Source organism: Drosophila simulans, unplaced genomic scaffold, assembly GCF_016746395.2.
Source record: "Drosophila simulans strain w501 unplaced genomic scaffold, Prin_Dsim_3.1 Segkk87_quiver_pilon, whole genome shotgun sequence".
Taxonomy (NCBI): Eukaryota; Metazoa; Arthropoda; class Insecta; order Diptera; family Drosophilidae; genus Drosophila; species Drosophila simulans.
Window position 1 is genome coordinate 614,925 of NW_025416883.1, and position 20,941 is coordinate 635,865.

General features: G+C 38.0%; 2 protein-coding genes across 2 annotated transcripts; both read right to left on the reverse strand.

Moving 5' to 3' along the window:
• Positions 1-574: 574 nt before the first annotated feature.
• LOC123327442 lies at positions 575-2,881 on the reverse strand. The gene is made up of 4 exons (XM_044923863.1): positions 2,403-2,881; positions 957-2,300; positions 738-783; positions 575-601 (listed from the first exon to the last, which is right to left on the reverse strand). The coding sequence occupies exons 1-4, from the start codon at positions 2,879-2,881 to the stop codon at positions 575-577; spliced, it is 1,896 nt and encodes a 631-aa protein (XP_044779798.1).
• A 5,615-nt stretch (positions 2,882-8,496) lies between these two features.
• LOC6739524 (fatty acid synthase) lies at positions 8,497-20,428 on the reverse strand. The gene is made up of 10 exons (XM_016174407.3): positions 20,125-20,428; positions 15,817-16,334; positions 13,947-15,764; positions 13,466-13,889; positions 12,122-13,399; positions 11,441-12,053; positions 10,898-11,172; positions 10,486-10,835; positions 9,329-10,424; positions 8,497-9,268 (listed from the first exon to the last, which is right to left on the reverse strand). Exons 1-10 carry the CDS (start codon positions 20,260-20,262, stop codon positions 8,594-8,596), a joined length of 7,185 nt encoding a protein of 2,394 aa, XP_016022793.1. The 5' UTR covers positions 20,263-20,428; the 3' UTR covers positions 8,497-8,593.
• Between the last annotated feature and the right edge of the window lie 513 nt (positions 20,429-20,941).

Here is a 20,941-nt window from a genome sequence, read left to right on the forward strand (position 1 = left end):
ATGGAGTTCAGTGCCATTTACTGCCATCCAAGAAACAGATTAGAAGAAAGACATTTCACTAATCTACTCCGTGCTTGCTGACAAAGGTACTTTGGAGGTGGTGACTGGAATGCGCGACACTGGCTGTGGGGAGATAGATACAACTCACCCAGAGGGCGAGAACTAGCTGAAACCAAATCTAGCTGTGGGGCTAATATTCTTGCTACAGGATCACCTACAAGGTACCCATATGTGTCAAGTCATACGCCCACCTGCAGTAGATACTATTACCAATCAAATCTACACACCAGCTGCTGATTGAACTCCTCCTGATTCTCCGACAAAACCGTTTAGATATGGCATCATACTCACAAGGGAGGTCAGAGAGCTGATTGCCAAAAGAAACGCGCCTACGAAGACGAGCGATTCGATCTCAAGACCCGATCCCATGGGACTTCCTTGGAACCGGGTAGCTAAAAATCAGCTAAAAAACTTAGAAACGAATTTTTTTATCAAAAGTTGACGTCGCGAGACTATACCGTGAATGCTAATTACTCTCTCTGGAAATGCACTAATTCTCGTAAACGACATCCCTTTAGGCATCCAATGCCCTGGAGGTAATCTTGATAGGAATGAGGAATAACTGGTAAACGCATTTGCTCAACATCTGCAAATACCATTCTTTATATACTGCTGACTTACCTAGACCTAGCTACGAGAATATGCAATACCCCTCTAAGGCTTTTATTGCGACTTACGCAGATGACATTGCGGTTCTTTACAGATCCAAATGCCGTATCGAAGCTGCAAATGGGTTGCAAGGATATCTTAAAACTTTATCAGCGTGGAGTAGAAGGTGGAACATGAAGGTCAATCCTTTAAAAACATTGAATCCATGTTTCACACTTAAAAGGCTTGCTACACCAGCAATACAATTTGAAGGTGTGACATTAGAACAGCAATCTCAAGCGAAATACCTCGCGTGATCCTTGAACGATAGTCTGTGGTCTATCATTACCCACAGGTACTTTAGGGACTCTTGGGAGGTCACTTGTGTGCCATTGACGGAGACAAGCATATTCTCCACCTTTTTCCTGCTGCTTAGTAGGACTGCTTCGGTCTTGTGAGCCGCTATTGCTAGCCCGGCTTTCTCGAGCCAGAGGATGGCAGAACCAATCGAAGAGTTACATTTGTCTTCCAACCCTGCGATTGTTTTTGAGACTGCTGGGATTGCCACATCGTCAGCAAAACAGTGTAGCTCTATTCCTACGGGCCTGTTGATGCCCAAGATCCCATGGTACATAATGTTCCACAGGATTGGTCCAAGTACCGATCTTTGGGGAACACCTGCCGAAACTCGGTATCTTTTTGGGCCATCTTCAGTGTCGTACCATAGGAACCGGTCCCTAAAGTAGCTGCCAACGACTATCCTCAGGTACTCCGGGATCCCCATGCGGTTCGGGGCTGCGAGGATTACGGGACATCTGGCTGTGTTGAAAGCGTTCCTTACATCCAGAGTCACTATTGCGCAGTATTCCTTCCTGCCCCCTAACCATGTATCACCAGAAAGACCGGTCTTGGCGATGTTACTAACGGCCGAAAGAGCGTCCAGTATGCTCCTTCCTTTCCGGAAGCCGTTGATGCTCTCGGCGATTGCCTCTATTCGTGTATACAGGATACGTTCGAACAGTTTTCCAACTATATACAGAAGGCATAGAGGTCCCTTGCCTCCGTCCAGAAGACATTGCTGTAAGGTGGTGTTGGGCTTGATGCGCTTGGCTGCCTCGACGACTTCAAGTTCTGTGACGCACGGGAAATCTGGGGCAGGGGCTGCCTCTGTTGACCTCCATAGTGTTGTATGCTTTGGAAATAGCTCCCCTACAATGTTAGCCAGGACCCCCGGGTCGGATGTGGTTACCGCTCTCCTCCTTAGCTTGTTGGCTTTGGCAGCCGCAATGCCGTGCTTGAACTCTATGCGTTTCCTTCTGAAAGCCTCCAAGAGCTCCGCGTGGTGGTTACTGCCTCTGGCTCGTTGCGCCGTTTTCCTAGCCCTTAGGCAATCAGACCGTAGTTGGCTTAGGGAGGCACTCCACCAGTAGACGGGTGGTTTGGGCTGTACCTTACTTTTCCTTGGCATGGTTGCGCCGCAAATTCTTCCAAGCATATTCAAGAGGCCTGCCGCCATGATCTCTGCGTCCCCATTAGGGATTTCCAGGGAATTGATCTGATAGGCCAGCATGGCCTCATCGATCTTCCAGGTGTCCCATGCTTGCCCGGCTGTTCTACTATGCCGTCTCCTGGGCGTGCCCTCCGGGAAGAGACTGAAGGCGTTATGACGTCATGGACCATCTAGTTGTTGTTGTCCACTAACCCTCTGCTGACAAAGGTAACGTCAATAAAGGACGTACCCCTATCGTTGTTACACGTCGGCTTCCGTCCGTCGTTCAGCAGTATTAGGTCCCACGGCGTCAATCACAGCTCGGCCTCTGGTGTTGGATGCCCTGCTGCCCCATTCCGCTGCCCAGGCATTAAAATCACCGGCAATGACCTTCGGGCTTCGCCCTCTCGCATGGTCCACGATCGCCTCCAGAAACTCCTCGAACTGATCGGGGGTGTCGCTCGGCGGAGCGTAGCTGTACATGTGCACGTGTTTTAACTTCGCATAAGCAATACCCCGCATAGGTGAAGCAGCCAGTTCCTGGACGTGGAGAGAGGTGCAACACTTGATAGCTGCTTTTCCTGTCTCGTCTAGGATCACGGATGTTTGTCCAATACCAGAGACGTAGGGTTCTCTTAGGAGCATGATGTCTACATTGCGCTCCAACGCAGTCTGGGCCAGGAGGCTCTGAGCTGCTGCGCAATGATTGACATTGAGCTGTACTACGCTAATATGGGCGTGCATTGAGGTGGCTCTTGGCTTCTTTTAGGCTCGCTCTGTAGGTCAGGCACTCAAAGCTACCCGTCGGGTGGTTTCTGTCCACCTCGCTACTGCAGATCAGGCATTTTGCTGCTGCAACGCACCCCTTTGCTTTGTGCCCACGCTCACCGCATCTAAGACAGCAGTCTGCCCTGTCACTGTCCTTGCAAGTTGCTGATCGATGACCGTAGCCCAGACACCTGTAGCATCTCGTGGGTCGGACGTCCTGGGTAATGCGACACCTTGACCATCCAACGATTAGGGTGCCCTATTTAAGGACTTCTATCGCATCGTTCGCGTTCAGCAGCACTGAGGCTATCTGCGTCCCATCCCGCATTCTGCGAGGCCCCTGATATCTTCAGGATTTATCTGCAGGCCCTGGAATTGGGCGACCATGCAGCTGTGGAGCTCCTCTGCTGTCGTAGCCTCGTCCAGTCCGCTGCACGATAGTGCTGCTTCTTTGCGCTCCCGTGCGCACAGAGGCTAAGTCATTGAGCGCCGCTTCCAGATCGCTCTTAAACTTAGGAAAGCTTTCCGAAGCTTTTCCCTCTACCTCCAGCAACAGCTCACCTTTCTGCGTTCTCCGGATTTTTCGTACGTGACTGCCCAGTTCGCTAAGATTCGGGTCCGATCTTAGCTTCCGAAGCATCTCTGCGTACGAAGCCTGTCTTTTTGACGATCAGTGGCTCAGGTTTTTTACGCAGGCGCATAGGCTTCACCTTTTCCGCTTTCTTAACGACTTGTGCGCTACCAGTAACAAAATTAAATTAAATTAAATTAAATTTCAACGGTTTAATTTTTTAAATCTAATTTTGTATTTCGCGCCCTACTGTCGCAACACAGCACTGATCACACGGTTGATCTGGCAACGCCTCACACTCCAGATCACCCGCTGCGCCAAGTTGGCAGCGCTATCAGCTGTTTTATCCGCTGCAACGATCGGAAGCTAATAAATTTCCTATTTACCTGAAACAGGCGCACAATTAAATCGCGTGATTGCAGCGCAAAACTATGGCGCGACTCCACCGTGTGGTTTTGCCAGTTTGCCGCACACACCGGCCGACACAACTTCTTTAACTTCAAGTATTTCGCGCAGCGTTAATTTTAGACGTTCGTCTTCACGGCGACGTAGACTAGGTCTCAAAAAAAAAAAGAAATGATAGTGGAAGTGACCATCGGCAAACGGCCTACACTAGGACAATGTAGTCGAATATGTGTATCTACTTAGCTGTCCTATTTCTTGACGATCCGACTCGAAGGACCATAAAATGGAGGAATGAACTCCGTTTCATTCTGGTGGGGTCGAGTGTCTGTCTGCCCGCGTAAATGTCCAGTAAAAGCTGAAAACCAAAAGAAATGCCCAATAGGAAAAAATTCACAGATTTGGAAGGGGTTGTAACTCATTTCAGGAAATGTTTTTCTTTATTTCAGCTAATATTCATATACACTTGTACAGGTAAATCGTAGGTAGAAGTAGCAAGTAATGCTCGAACTTAAGACTAAAAAAAGTGAGTCCAGCTTGTCGGGGAACTCGACTAAAGCATTCTCCCTTGTTATGCTGATGCCCTCTTTAAAAACAAATACCAACTGTAATGAACCCGACTGTTTATCTATGCCGACTAGCTTCAGGGCTGCAAGGAGCCATTCGACTTCATTCAAAATGTAGAACATTATCTCAGCAAGCATTGAAAGAATTATACCCGCTCTCCTAAATTGTCAAAACCTCCTAACTTTACCTTATTGTGAAAAAAAGTTCTCCATCAGATAACCGTCATAATTTTTTAATGATTATTCATTGTTATGATTTCCATATTATTAATTATTTACTTTCACATTACAATTTATCAGTTATGGTTAATTATACAGTTAATTATACTCAGATTATAATAATACTTCGTCGGGAATGGTTTCAGGAAGAATTATTATTATTATGATAGATACAGCAGCTTACAAAACTAAACTTCCTTAAATAGTATAGCGTTGGATACATGGCCTATGTTGGCTTACAATTGTATAGTATTTTAATCCAATGTTAATATTAAGTCTAGATAATTGTTGTGTTTGTTATGTACATTTGTCTTTTCATTTTTCGAGAAAAAATAAGACTTTTTGCGTGTTTTTAGGTACGGTGTTGGTAAGAAGGCTTAAGGGGTTCATGTTATTAAATATGGCTTGTTTGGTTTGTAGGAGGGATGGGCACGAGATCAGTATATAGCTTATTAAAATATCACCTTCGCAAAACGTATAATCATTACTTGGTCGAGTGTGGTCAAATTTTGGTGGGATTGTACCATTGACTGCAGTGTGTAATGTTTTCTTATTATTTTATCGCAAGTTACGCCTTAAGGTGTCTATTTTTGTCCGTGTTATTTATGTTTCGGGTGAGGATAAGTATATTGCTTGCTGATTTTTCAGCTTGATCGGCCAGTTCGTTTCCTTTTATTCCTTGTAACAAACTGATTTTCTATTTTTGCTCGCTACGAATTGGAACGGCTAGCTCAGAGAGTTTGTGCGTTCGTCCCACCAAATTTATGATTTGTGTGATTGCCCGACCAAGGAAAAGCAGAGGGTCTTATTATATCGATTTATTCTACTGTTTTATGCCGGACTCACCGGTGATCTCGCTGCTTCTGCGGCGTTTCTCCTGCAACGCCTTGCCTTCGTTGTCATGGGTACGACGTGTCGCCCCGGCCGGAATTAGGATATTATATTATATTATATTATATTATATTATCGTCCACGGGCGAGGCAACGTTCGGCCTGGGAACACCTTTGCCGACCGCTGACTCCACTGTCCCTTTTAGAGCACGCCAAGTCCTTGTCGTCTCCTCCGGAGGACCTTCTGCAAGCTGGAAAGGGTTTAGGATGTTATGGGGCAGGGTGTATAGTTCACGGGCGAGGCCACGCTCGGCCTGGGACCACCTTTGCTAACCACTGACTCCACTGACCCTTTCAGACACGCCAGGATCTTCTCCTACCCTCCCAGGATCCCAGGATCACTTGCAGCGCTCGTCCTTCACTTCCTGCGGGACACTTGCTGCCCGACGCTTCCACCGTTTACTCTTTCGTTACTTGTCCGCGCGTTACCACTCCCGAACTCCTTCTTTCAACGTTTTCATCTCACTACTTCCTCTGACGCGCGGTTTAATTCTGTTTGGGTAATAGCTGTTGTTATTTGAATTTTGGATTAAGTCAATTTCTGGTAGGGAACAGACAAGGAATTTGTCTTTTAGGTTTTTAATTTCATCTAGGAAGGGAATTTTTTCAGAGGTAAGGATGGATGATTATAGAGGCTGTATGTTTGTTTAAGTTGTAATGGCGAATGATATTGTCCTAGTGTTGTCAGATAAGCTGTTCAAAAAACTGACTAAACGCTTTTTAAAACGAAATCAATCAATGTAATTTTTCGTCCGATATCGCGATTTACCAAACTCAGGGCTATACCGAAATCATTTAGAAAATTGATCACTAGTCAATTCTAAGACCAATGTCGGTAGCCTATTTCGGAACGTGAACATGGTTTCACCACGTGTCGATAAAAAGTTTTTCGTTCGAAGTTCGAAGTTTTCTTACTAAACTCCAATAGTGTACCAAAGACACTAGAATAACAAGATGCGTAACGCCATACGATTTTTTGGCACACGATTTTTTCGGCGTGGCTTTACAGGGGGCTCCATGCTCTCTCGAATTTTTGTTCAAGAGCGAGAGAGCGGAGAGCTCTACAGCGAACTGCTGATTTCTACGCATACAATGACATCAGACAACTATACGAGTGCACACACTCATGCATTTCAAATTTGACAAAATATGACCTTCACCTTAGAAGTTCTTAGACTTTAAATCTATATTATTTTTAATCAATTTGCACCATGTGAAAAATTCTTGTTTTGCCATGCCTTAACGTTATTATTTAAATATAGCTTGGAAATAGTAATAGACGAATCTATGTACATAATAACTGAATATTATACCAAATGAATTTTAAAAATGACTTTATATTAAAATATTTGTCATTAGAGTATTCGGCTTGCGACGTGTGAAAAATTAATAAGGCAATGATTGTTGAGTGCTTGTGTCCGCACTTCGTGCCTCAAGACATGACTTTTCCAATAAACAGATTTCATATTTTTATTTATTTTAGAAATTTTTATTACTAAATAGACTAGGACTTCGGGAAATTAAATGCACCTTCTGATCTCGTTTTTATTATATTTTTTTTATTATTATTATTATTTATATTTGTAAAATAAACATTAAAGTTTTTGAAATATTTTTAAAAATAATAAAAAACAACTGTGTATAAAAATGTTTATTATTGAGCAACGCAATAGGTGCACAAACGAAAGTATTGCTTTGTCAATATGGTTTATGGTAAATAATGAATGTTATATATATTACACATAATTAATTATCAACATATATATAAATATGTAAACGGTAGCTAATTCGAGAGGCGATTTTAACAAACGAATTCAAAAAAACTTTAAAATTATAATAGTTATATCATATTGGCCAAAACTCCAAATATGTAAATTCGTTTCTTCGATCAGAATTGATTTTGGTCTGAAAATCGTCTTCTAGCACAAATTCGCACACATGTACACGTTCTCGTCTATTGTTTATACTCACACAAGCAAGCAAATTCTATTTTTAGATTTCTTACACTCTCAGCGTAAGCCAGTGGACAGAGAGCAATTTTGCCGTCACCAAAAAAGAGTCTGCATAGTGCCAAACCAATGTATGGCCGTTACGCATCTTGTTATTTTAGTGTCTTTGAGTGTACTTACTGGAAAATATCCCTAATGGGGATCCCGCCAAAATTGTTAATGTGGATACATTCTTATTTCACAGATTGCTACCAAAATTTAAAATATATGAATCCAAATCAACCGATTAATTAAGTTTTATTCTCCACTTTAATTAGGTCTCGACTATGCATACAAAATCCATCCTTCTGTTCTAATTCTATTGACAACAATGTCCTTCGGCGCTTTTTTACTGATCAATTGTTCGATCACAAGTTTTGTTTTACTTACCGTATATCTAATTTTTCTAACAGAGCTTGAGGACTACTGGCATTTACTAAGCATTTGTTCAAAGATTTTGATAACCGTAATAAAACCAAGCTCTCTTTTTCGCCCTTTAATAGAGTAATGTACGATTTTTGGTCACCGCAAACTAAATCATACAAAAATCCCTTATTACTCTTATTGGCCATGTTTCTAACAGTGCGCAATCCTCATTCCCGCGTTCTTTGTGATAGTTACAATTTCCTCGTTAATCTTTAATTTTTAAATTAACTTTGCTGTAATAACGTGTAATTTGTAAGTTGCATATTATGTGATGTCTCCAAAAAGTTAAATATACGTTTTCACATGTTGGTGGGTAATAATGGATTTTGTGAAAACTTAGTGCCTAGTATTTCATGTTGAAGCAACGCGTCTATAAAAGTTTCCTAAATTTTTTTTAAAATTAAAAAAAATAAAAACGTACCCAAAAAAAAAAAAAAAAATAATGGGATTGCATCTGGATTTCGCCGATCAAATCAATGTGATTTGCTCAGCTGTAAATGGTCATGAGAGAAATAAAATAAAGTAATCTTGTTTACAGATGAAATTTATTTGTTACATAATAAGAAAGTTACATAAATAAATATTTTAAATCAAGTGGAACAGCTGAAAGTTATATAATTACTTGTTATACTACTGAAACCGGCTTGTCATTTCTTATATATTCTTCAAATTGTTTATCTTCCAGAAGTACTGGATCAAAATCATCAATTATCTGACTTAACGATGGATTATCTAACATAGTTGTATGATTTCCTTCTATTACTTTCAGTGTTACAACCCCAGATGTAAGTAACGAAATGCAATAGTCTTCATCAATATCTTGCAATGAAGCCTCAGCCGGCCTGACTAAAGTAATTGGTGATTTAATTTTTATAATACCATCTAAATCAAATGATGCTGCCATTTTTACTCTATTGAACATGGCTTTTACCATTGTCGAAGAGTATTTCTTGCTGTACATATTTTGTTTTTCGACATAGTTCATAAACAGCGACATTTTTTCTGAGAGACAGTCAACTTTGTTAAAGACTGTGGACATAGACTCCTTAGATTCTTCTGGAAATATATGATTAACAATACTAGAAAAAAGAAGATCATATAGGTCGTTATCAGAAAATTTTTCGCCCAAATGCAGATTCGTAAGTCGTTTCAAAAAATGTGGTGCTCCATCTAATAACATTAAATGTCCACGGAACCCAGAATTTTCGAGTAACTCAGCAAGCAGTAGAGCTACAAAGGTTCCATATGAGTATGCAATTATATAAAAGGGTTCTGTTTGCTTTAAAATGAGTTTAACTTGCTGTAAAATATAAAAAAAATAATTAATAAGATTACATAATATTTGGAATATATTATTTACATCAAAGCTTTGCTGTGCCACATCTTTAAGATTTTCCAAGTGTGCAAACTGATGAAGCTGTAGAACAATAGCTGGGCTTTGCAGCTTTGATCCTAATTGGTACCATGCACGACCTGCTGTTCCCTCTAATCCAGGTATAATAATGTTTGGTTGAAGGTTCTGTTTTGAGGGAGCTGCAGATGTCTGGAGCGGGATAATTATTTGATCACAGTTCGCTTCATCGCCTAAGTTGCGAATCAATAGCTCCATTCCCAAAAGCTTATTGTCGGAAGCAAGTATTAATTGTATACCATCTGTATTCTCTTTTTCCTTAGCGTCAATAAACTCTTGGAGCTTTTGAAAAGTAAGAAGTCGTAAATCTTGCGGAGTCAAAACTAACTCGAAGTCACGTTCTAAAGTTTGCTTAATCTCAACAGCCATTAAAGAGTCCATACCCATTTCTGAAAGTGTTGTACTTAAGGAAATTGATTTTAAGTCTCGTATACCCATTATGTTCATGACGGCGTCAATAACACTTTCTTGGCCAGACCGCATAGTGCGTTTTTCGGCGACGACCATGCTTGAAACGATTGATGCATCAGCGCAGAGTAAATGGTCCAGTTCCTGAATACATGATGAAATTCGTTGTTGAAGGGTACCGCCTATTTCCATGTCAATTTTGTCCTCTGCCATATCTGCTACCAAGCCCACTTCACCGATTGCACCCCATTGAATAGCTTTACCTGGAAAGCCATCTCTATTACGGTGCTCAATTATACGTTCCATAACTGAATTAGCCATCCCATAATTTGATTGGCCCGCATTTCCCCGACCACAAGACACACTCGAAAAAACTACGAAATGTTCCAACTCGGGACAATAAATTCGGGATAGGTCGTCTAGGTATTTCGTTGCGATAGCTTTTGGTGCAAAGCATTCTACAAATTGGTTTACATTTTGGTTTGAAAAAATGCAGTCCTTTAACACAACTGCAAGATTGAAAATGCCACCAACTGGGCCCATATCAGTAGCATCGGAAAGTAGTTGGGCGCATCCCTTTTTTGATGTTATATCTGCGGTGCTGATAGCGACTTCGCAGCCATAAGTTTTCCAAAGGCTAATTTAAAAATGCCTCTAAAGATATTTTAAAATAAAAATAAAATAAATAAATGACTTACGCAATTCTATATAACTGATAATCTTTTGTAATTCCGCGGCTAGAGCTAAGCAAAAGTTTTCGAGCTCCACGTAGCGCCATCCAATCAGCCAATTCCATTCCAAAACCTCCTAGGCCACCAGGAATGACATAAGTATGATTTTGCTTAAAGTAAACTTGATTAAGAACGCGGACAGGTAAAGTTGATGGATCATGCGGCTGTTCACGAACTTGAATAACAACTTTTCCTATGTGTTTGCCACCTATCAAATGTCTAAAGGCCTGTTCAATTTCATGAGCCAGGAACACTTTAACGGGTAATGGTTGAATAATTCCTTTAGAAATGTCCATGTCAATTAGGGATTTTAAGTGCTATTAAACAAGATATAAGTTTGAGGGATAAGATTTATGATTTTTTTTACTTAGTCTATTACCCAAATATCTTCATCAGATGCCACAAGAAGACTATCAGCCAGGACCGCGTGGAAAGTAATTTCTTTTAAAAAGCAACCCAATCCAATCTTGTTATCGTTGGCCATATCATATTTTCCAATTTCCAAGAAATGTCCCGACTTTCCAAGACAACGCAATGATGCCAGCAGCTTTTCTTCGGATAATGAGTTCAAAACAAAGTCCACCCCTTTTCCGTTCGTCTCGCGGTGCACCATGAGCTCAAATGATGTATTCCGTGAATTTCCAATGTGGGACTCTAACATTTTAAAAAGAATTTTTATTTTATATTAAATTAACCTATCTCGGAGTCAAGTATCAGCTTAGATTTTGTTTCATTTAATCAGCGATGAAAATGAGTATCCATTCGCTTAACAATCGAAAACGGACATTAATTGGTTACTTCCGTAGTTGCTCTTTTTCTGGGTGTTTGGTTTTTTTTTTTCTAATCTAAGCCAAAACTTGTATTCGAGCTATGAAAAACGATGTTAACAAAATATAAATTCACAAAATTTTCTTAATATTACCTTTAAGTTTCGGAAATGTTTTTAATAGGAATTCCTTTTTTTGGGCAGAACTACACGTTGTGAAAACTTCCAAATTATAAGCTAATGCCACTCGGATTGCGGCTAAACCAATGCCTCCAGTACCAGCATGTATAAGAATGCTTTTACCTTTGCGGATATCAGTTGCCATAAAGAACGCATAATATACCGTAATATACACCACTGGCACTGTAGCAGCCTCTTCTAATGACCAGTCGTCGGGAATATCCCAAATAAGTTTTGATGGCTTTTCTACGTAGGAAGCTACGCCACCTTTTACGACCATGCTCATTATTCGACGTCCAGTTAGCATATTAATGCCAGAGTATTCAAACCCCAAAACACAGTTTTGATCTATTCGGCTTGAACCATATAATTCAACTGCTAGCCGACCAGTAGCAAGCATTACATCTCGAAAATTTAATGAAGAGAAAGCTATTTTAATTTGGCAGTCTTGTGAACTAAAAGGTCCTTTTAGCCATTGCAAGCTCGACAAATCTCCTCGTTGAATGACGTTTCCGTAAATGTGATCTAGTCTCTTCGATGGCTGATCATTTTTGAGCAATTGCAAATGCCTATAGCTTCCCCAAGAACCCTTATTAAAAGATATTTATACATTTTAGGTAAAAAGATATATATAACAATAAGGAAAAACAGACTTACATTGCGATAGATGTTAAATGCCAAACCCAACGAATACTGAGTCGAATAAAAAGGGTGAGATAAGTCAAAATCGGGTGCACTGTCGTCATCAATAAAAAAGCATCTTATCAAATTACCATCAGGCTCTTTTCGCAAACAGTTTACAAGACCAATCAGTCCGTTCAATACCTCGTTAAAAGAATACACAACAACTGGGGCTTTTGTGATAATTGCAGACTGTAACTCTAAAATCCAGTCAAATGTTTTATCGTATTGAGATACTTTTACTAAAACTGGGAGCACTGTAAGTTTTTTAGATATTTTCTGCAATAGTACTAAATTTTCTTCAGTATTATCAATCGGAATTGTTGAAATCGTACGAAACTTTTCCGCTATTTTACAAGACACATTTTTCGCATACTTTTGTCGGAAAACAATATACCCATTGTCGACCAGTGCACTATAAGCAGACGTAATTGTATCATGTACTTCGTCTTCGTCGTAGCCACCTAATATAACAATATGACAATTTGTTTGAGTAGACAAACTACCATTTTCGATATGAACTCCAGGAAAATCTTCCAGATTTTGAGATGTTAGGAGGATATAATCACCAGTTATAACAGGTAAGTCTTGAATTGCTTCAATAAATTCAGTTAACATGCAATTTTTTGCATCAGCTCCAACCTCTACTACTTTTAATTTTAGGGTGGGATTATTCTCAAGAGCGATTTGAACGCAAGCACGGGCAGCATTTTTTAAGGAAAGAATAGATGACGAAAAAAACGGGAGGAATACATATTTCTCAAGAACTGGAATTCCAGGAGGTCTTCGTCTTTGCACTAGACTTGCATGTAACCCCAAAATTTCTATTCCACCAGCTATGATCCGATCATACATGGGGTCCACATACACATCAAAAACTCGATTTTCAGGATCCATTTTGGTCATTAAATCAAAATGATGCACACCGTTTATCTTAAGTTTGCGAATTTTGGTGGGTAATAAAAGATTTCGTGAATCAGTTCCTAGTATTTGAATTTGAAGCATTGCGTCCATGAAGGTAACCCAATTATAATTCCACTGGACACGTCCAAACAAACCATCTGAACGGGCCAAATTAACGGCTTGAAATGCGCCATTATAATGATAACCACGCAATTTTAGCTCCTTGTAGAAATCCTTCTTGGCAATCATGGGAAACTTTGAATTACTTTGGAAATTATAAGCCTCGGGAATAGATGGGTTTTCAGTCTCACGAATAATACCGGTAACCACCAAGCTGCCCATTTCTGTTATCTAAAAATGTATATTATATATAATAATTATAAATAAAATATCAATATTCAATAAAATTGTACATACCTCAAAATTGCCAGTTCCATAGTGAATCATAACTGTTAGCTCCACCTTACCATCAACTGGCAGACTTGTTGCTCTTATGAAACGTATATCCTCGAATTCAACGGGTACATCCATATAACTCGGCCCATGGTACATAAGTGAAAAGGTTTCCCAGACATACTGGAGATAGCATGTAGCTGGTACAAGAATTTTTCCATCTATTATATGTCCACTCAAAAACTCTTCGTTATCGCTCGCTAAATTAACTGAAAACACACGTTCTCCGCTGGACTTTGTTTTCATATTCTCGTATTTTGTCACGAACCAGTCCTCGCTATGATCCCAGCGAATAAGCGAGCTAACACTGGGCGTTGTTCTCGAAACAGGGAACTGTATTCTTTCATATAAGTTTGCAGCCGGTAGTAAAACTCCATTTAAATATATTCTACAAAATGGAATTAATTATACTTTGTTATAATTTCCAATAAAAAATTATACTTACTTCCCAAGAGCCGACAAAAAAAATGTCGCATTATTTTGGTTACCCCTGTTTGTTAAAGGAATATGTACACCGCTGGGCATTGCCCTTTTAAGGATAGCTCCTAAAAGTCCGTGAGGCGCTACTTCAATAGTTAACGAATTTTTAGGTAGTAACGAAAATGTTTCATCAAAAAGTACACTATTTAAAAGATTATTCGTATGATATTCCGCAGAACAAAACTTTGCTTTATCCTTATTCCAGTCGATTTTAGGGACACTGGTACTCAGCCATTTCTTAGTTCTAGGTTTAGGGTGTGGGATTATTTCATTCATATAATTAAGTAATGGCGGCCCCATATGCGAAATATATTTTGAGTGATATGCAATATTTGAGCAGGGCACTTCCTTTGCAAAAATGCCCTTCGTTTTTAAATCAGCTACAAATTGGGCAACATCATCCATTGGACCAGATATTGTGCACGAATCCGGGCCATTATGACAAGCCGTTTCAATGGACTTTGGCAGCATGTGCAGAACAGTTTTATAGCCAAGACCGACTGCTGCCATTGAACCTCTAATTTTTTCGAGGTCCACACTAACTCTTCCTCTATAGTAGGCAGCCAATATCATTTGTTCAGCAGTCAGTCCACCATCCGCATATGCGCACCCTAATTCACCTACAGAGTGACCGATAATGTAGTCCGGCTGAATGTTTAGAGAACGTAAGACGTCTGTTAGCCCGATTTGTACAGCGGCAATTCCCACAAACGAATTTAAAATATTTTGGTATATTTCCGGATCATTTGATGTTAATATATGTATAAGATTAAGGCCTTTTGCCAATAATATTTGGTGACAAATTTCGACTGATTTTCGGAAGCGAGGTATTATCATTAACGAAGTTCCCATTTGGTTCCATTGTGATCCCATTCCGCTATAAACCCAGACAATTGGGCGCTGAAGGCCAGTGTAATGCTGCACATCTTTTGCCAATAACTTGCATGGTCGAGTATCTTGCTTGGCAAAAATTGCATACCCCCGGAATACCATACCAGACACATCTTCCTCTTGAATATTTTGAAGCAATCCAATAAACTCGGCATCCAACGGATGTTTCTCTACTGCATTAAAAATCTCTTCAACAGCTTCCTCTGTCCTTCCTGCCCATGTCAGTAGCCGCGGCACATCATCTGGTGGTATTCCAAAATTATTTTTTGACTTTGGATAACCTTTTAAAAGTGCATGTGCATTAGCTCCCCCAAACCCGAATGAGTTTATCCCAATATAGGGTTTTGGTAGAGGTACTACGTCTTTTACTACAATCAACCTCCCCTCTGCTAAGGGTGTAATAACTTGTTTCACCTCCGTAAAGTTTATATTTGGAGCAATTAAGCCAGTTTCAAAAGCAAAGCAAGCTTTTACTAAGGAACAGATTCCAGAAGCTGCTTCGGAATGACCAACATTTGACTTCACAGAGCCAACTAATAATGGCTCTTCCCTTTGACTACATAAAACATTATCAATTGCTTTGCATTCTTCTGGATCACCGACTACTGTTCCTGTACTGTGAGCTTCCAAGTAGCCTAAGTCACTTGGTTTATGATCGATATCCTTGTAAAACTGGTCAAGCAACTTCTCTTGCACAATACCTGACGGATATGTAATACCCTCTGGCTTGTATCCATCACAGTTGGTTTTAGAATAAACAATGCTTGCATAAACTCGTTTAGCATTTTTTTTTTTTTGTAAGAATAAGCAATTAATTGTCTCCGATCGAGTATAACCACTCGCATTCTTATCAAAGGGACGACAAAACCCATCTGGCGCCAAAACGCCAAGGCTAAAATATGAATTAAAAAATATATTATACTAAAGCATATTTTCTGGCTTACCGTGCAAATTGAAGAGTTACAAATGGGTGAAGTAGTAAATTAGATCCACCTATAATTGCCGCGTCAATTTCGCCATTTCGAATAGCGCTGAATGCATTGTCTAAAGCGTACATAGAACTAGAACAAGCTGTGTCAAGTAGAAATGAAGGACCTTCTAGTCCTAAGCAATACGAAATTCTATTGGCCATCATAGCTCGACTACAGCCAGTGATTCCGAACCCGCCAGAAGAAACCTTTTCATAAAACCAAGTTTTTTCAGATTCAGATATACAGGAGCCTATGTACACTCCAGTTTTTGATCCTCGGAGACTTTTTGGATTGACTCCAGAATCTATAACAGCTTCATAAGCTGTCTCAATTAGAATACGGGTTTGCGGGTCCATTGTGTGCGCTTGCTTAAAATGAACTCCAAAGAAGGTTGCATCAAACTTTTCAAGCTCACAAATTTTTCCAGATCTTTTTGGTATTTCCGGATTAAAGTGACGCCATCGGCGTTCATCATCGTCAACCATGTCAATCTGAAATATGAAAGATTTTAAATATTTTTATTAATATTAAAAAATTCAAAAATATTTTCTTAAATTCTTCGGCTGCAGCTACATTTATGCCGCATAACGCCGTCATTTAGTAAAACTTATAAAATATTTGCTTGTTCGGGTTTTGTAATTTCTTGGTGCCAGAGTGGGTGTGGCAATATGTCCAGTGGATATTTAAAGAACATGGAAAGACAATTAATAAAATCAAAAAGATTTTTGATTACTATGGGTGTGAAAGATTTTCGGAGTTAATGGCAAAGTGTTTGTTGTATGCAATGCAAATAACATCACCAAATGAGCTCTTTATTCACACTAGTATATTGCCCACGGTGAATATTATGAATGCCTAGCTCTTGAGATTCCCAAACTCTTCAAATTTAACTCGAAGTTTTATAAAATCGCTTTCCGAAATATGCAAATATAAAGATATAAATGGTAATGTTAAGTTAATGCGTGCTACTTCTGGACATTGTATTGAGGTTTACTTAAACCAACAGTTGAAAATCTTTAATGTTAAAAAAACAAAAATCCAACATTATGGATTATGGATGGACAACATAACATTATGGACCTGACTTTATAAATTTATACTGGCGTCAGAAACGTTATTTTAAAACGTTAAATTTCAAATTCTTTTGAAATATGAAGAATTAACAAAATAAAATCTAAAGAAAAAATTATTAGCAATAAACCAAAAAAAACATGATTCCTAGCTCCTTCCTAGTTCTTACACATCGAATAAAGTTGACTTCTATGCAGTTTCACGAACTATTGGTGATTGATATTTATTATTGATATTAGCAGCATCGTTAACGGATGGACTCACTCAAGTTTTTAATTATCTAATTTATAACAAAACATAATTATTTTATGTTATTTAATATTTAAAACATTTTATTAATCTTAATTTGTCAATAGATTGTGCTTATAAGACCTTTGGGATACGAGCTGGTTAAAGCTAAATGAACAAAAAAGAATGCTATGGTCGAGTTCCACGACTATCAGATACCCTTTACTCAGCTACTCACTGAATGCGAACGCGAAATTTAATAATTTTTACTGGAATGTCGATAGATTTTGGAATAAAATAAAGAAAAAATTTAAAAATTGTTCCAAAGACTAGCGGCTAAGATCTAAAAATAAAATTTTCTTTCTTGTGTGAGTATAAAAAATAGACGAGAACTTGTATATGTGTACATAGTTGTGCTAGAAGACGATTTTCAGGCCGAAATAAATTCTGATCCAATAAACGAATTTACATATTTGGATTTTGGCCAATTTCGTATCGATATGATAAAATAAAATAATAATTAAAAATTCGCGCCGTGACTAATTAATTTTAAAGTTTTTTAATATTCGTGTGTTAAAATCGCCTCTCAAATTAGCTACCGTTTACATATTTATATCTGTGTTAATAATTAATTAATAACCGGGAACACCACGGGGAGGACATTACAATTGTAATGGGGTCCTATATTTATATGTCCTTTGAGTTTATTTTTCACTCAACGCAATTGCTATTTGCCCTTTTATTTTCGTACTTTACTATTGCAACAAAACGACAAAATACTAAGGCAATTATTTTTACTACTGTAATTTAAAACATACATTTTCTAAAAAGAAGTCATTACATTGAGAAAAAAATATTTCATAAATATTTCTACGTTGCAGAAAATAAAAAATTATAAAATAAATAAAAATATGAAAGCTGTTTGTTGCAAAAGTCATATCGTAAGGCACGAAGTGCGGTCACAAGCACTCAAAAATCATTGCCTTATTAATTTTTCACACGTCGCAAGCTGAATACTCTAATGACAAATATTTTAATATAAAGTCATTTTGGTATATTATGTACATAGATTCGTCTATTACTATTTCTAAGCTATATTTAAATAATAATAACGTTAAGTTAATGCAAAACAAGAATTTTTCACATGGTGTCAATCAATCAAAAATAATATAGATTTAAAGTCTAAGAACTTCTAAGGTGAAGGGCATACGTGTGCAGTTGTCTGATTTCATTGTATGCGTAGAAAAGAGTTTTTCGCTGTAGAGCTCTCCGTTTAAACATACGAATCCTAGTATACCCTTTTACTCTACGAGTAACGGGTATAAAGACCGTAGCCTAACCATTTTAATTTTAATAAATCGCCCGAAAAAAATCCACAGCAAAGGACACAATAAAAATATTTGTTTGAATAAATCGAGCGAAAAGGAAAATCTTAATAAAACTGCGCCGAATAAAAATACTGGTTATAAAATTCTGTGCATAAACAAATCTAGCAAAAAAATTGTCCAAGGCAAGCAAGATTGTTCTGCAGAATCGCTCTTGTACGCATACAGTATAGACGGCCTTACTGGGAAAAGTTAGGACATTTCACAAAATATTTTCAGTTATGTAATTTGTATTTGTAATTTTGCAGATACACTATTTAAACATTTTACTTTACAGACTGCATTAGTTCATTAGAAGGCCAGCAGCCAGCGGAGAAGTTACTGGCCGACGCCCTAGCATGTGTTAAATATAATGTTAATAAAATAAGTACAAATATCGATGTAAAATAATCAAAGTAGATAAAAATTAAATTGAAATTGCTCCGTTGAAATTTTTTACAGTTTTATTAGTCTTGTAAATATCGATTTGCCAAAAAACGTGTTGAACCTGCCACTCCAACGCCTTAAAGCTGCCGAACAGGTAACGCAAACACTTTGGAACAATTTTGAAATTTTTTTCATTTTATTCCCCAATATCTATCGATATCCCAGAAAAATTATGAAATTTCACGTTCTCACACTAGCTGTAACGGGTATCTGATAGTCGGGGAATTCGATTATATCATTCGATCTTGTTTTTGAATAAACTATTTTAAACAGAGTTAGAAACCTTTTTAATCAAAAACAGATGTTTGTAGGCAATAGAGTGGTCGTGACCAAACTTTTTGTAAAACAAACTTCGTCTCTAGAATCTGCATGCCGAATTTTAATCATGATGATTGACTGTTGGAATATCCGTACCTTATAGGATAGAAAACGTTTCATTTTACCTGTTGCACACTTTTGAACAAATGCTTGTTTTAACGTCTAACAACTATTGAAATGGAACCGAAACTTAAAGTTTAAGATAGGATAAGTTATTTGTATTTACAATTTTTTTTACAATTTGTAAGCTTGGTCTTCATTTGATCAAACTAATAACTGCAAAAGAAATCATAGCCTCATCATGACTATAAAATCTAGATGGTTGAGATTAAGCATGCAGATTTTAGAGAAGTATTAGAAGTAGAAGCAGTGCGAGCTTGTTTTAGAATGTCCATGCCAACACCCACACATCAGCTATAACTGTTACTCCCGCACTTTTGAACAATTTTTCAATGTTTTTTGCCTGTATTAATAATATCTTTTTTATTGCAAGGTTATACATTTTATGGATTGGCTTAAATATACTTAGCCGTTTTCTTTTTAAACAGTAAACTGTGGTGCCTTATTTTGTTGCGAAATTATACGCATATACATCCTCCTGTCGCAGTTTCTAGCTAATAAGATGATCTAGAAATCTTTCTGTCTGATTGTCTGACAGTCTGTTTTATGGCTAACGAGATATTTGGGAATTACACATCCTTCTAAATGGTAGGTAATATTCACACATTTGTAACTTATGTAACTAACTAATTTTATTATCAAGAGCACGTCAGTCGAGAATTTCGTTAACTTTCGTTTTTGAATCGGTTTTGTGTTAATCCTAGTGGAACTTTTTTGTATTTTTGATATTTACCTTGTTGTAAAGCTTATATTGGTATTCTGTTATGTTGCGACAGTTAGGAAACTTTCCTGCCATTCCAGATATTACTATATCGTCACCGTCAGTATCAGGAAACGATCTAGAATATTTCTTATTTTTGGTTGACTCCATCTTTATTACAATTTTTCGACTTATTTTTTGAAATCAATAGTATTTTATATATTTTAACTTGTGAGATTGTTGTGATCTTTTGGTTTCCTCAGAATAAAATAAATAATAACGTATAGACGAATTGCGAAACAATTTGCAACTAGGCTTCCAAAATTCATGGGCGCTCTTATATACATACTCAATGAACTTCAGTTCTATTATCAATTCCACAAAAATGGTAAGTACTTTGACCACAAACAATTTAAGGTAATTAAAGGCGTTGAATTGTATAAATAGGGTTCTCATGTAAATGAAGGCAACGTTAATTTACAAAGCATGTTTACTGGAGTGCTTTAAATAGTATGACGATACAGTTGAGGTAAAAATAATAGCAATGCCGCTCTGCTTTATTTATAAAAGTTTCTTATATATTTGTATGAAGCACCGACATGCAGAACGCTCTAGCCTCTTTTGCCCTTCCGTAACACACACTTCAAAAGCAAAGCTTTTGGAACTTAAAAAACGATTAAAGATTTGTTTTATATTATCTTTTACTTTAAACTTTCAAAATATTTTTATAAAATTCGCTAACAGCAAAAACGAATATAATATAATTGCGGGATTTGTGTCGATTAAGAAAAAAGACAAAACGATATACGGAGTATTTCGAATTTTAAGATATCCGTTACTCGATTTTGCA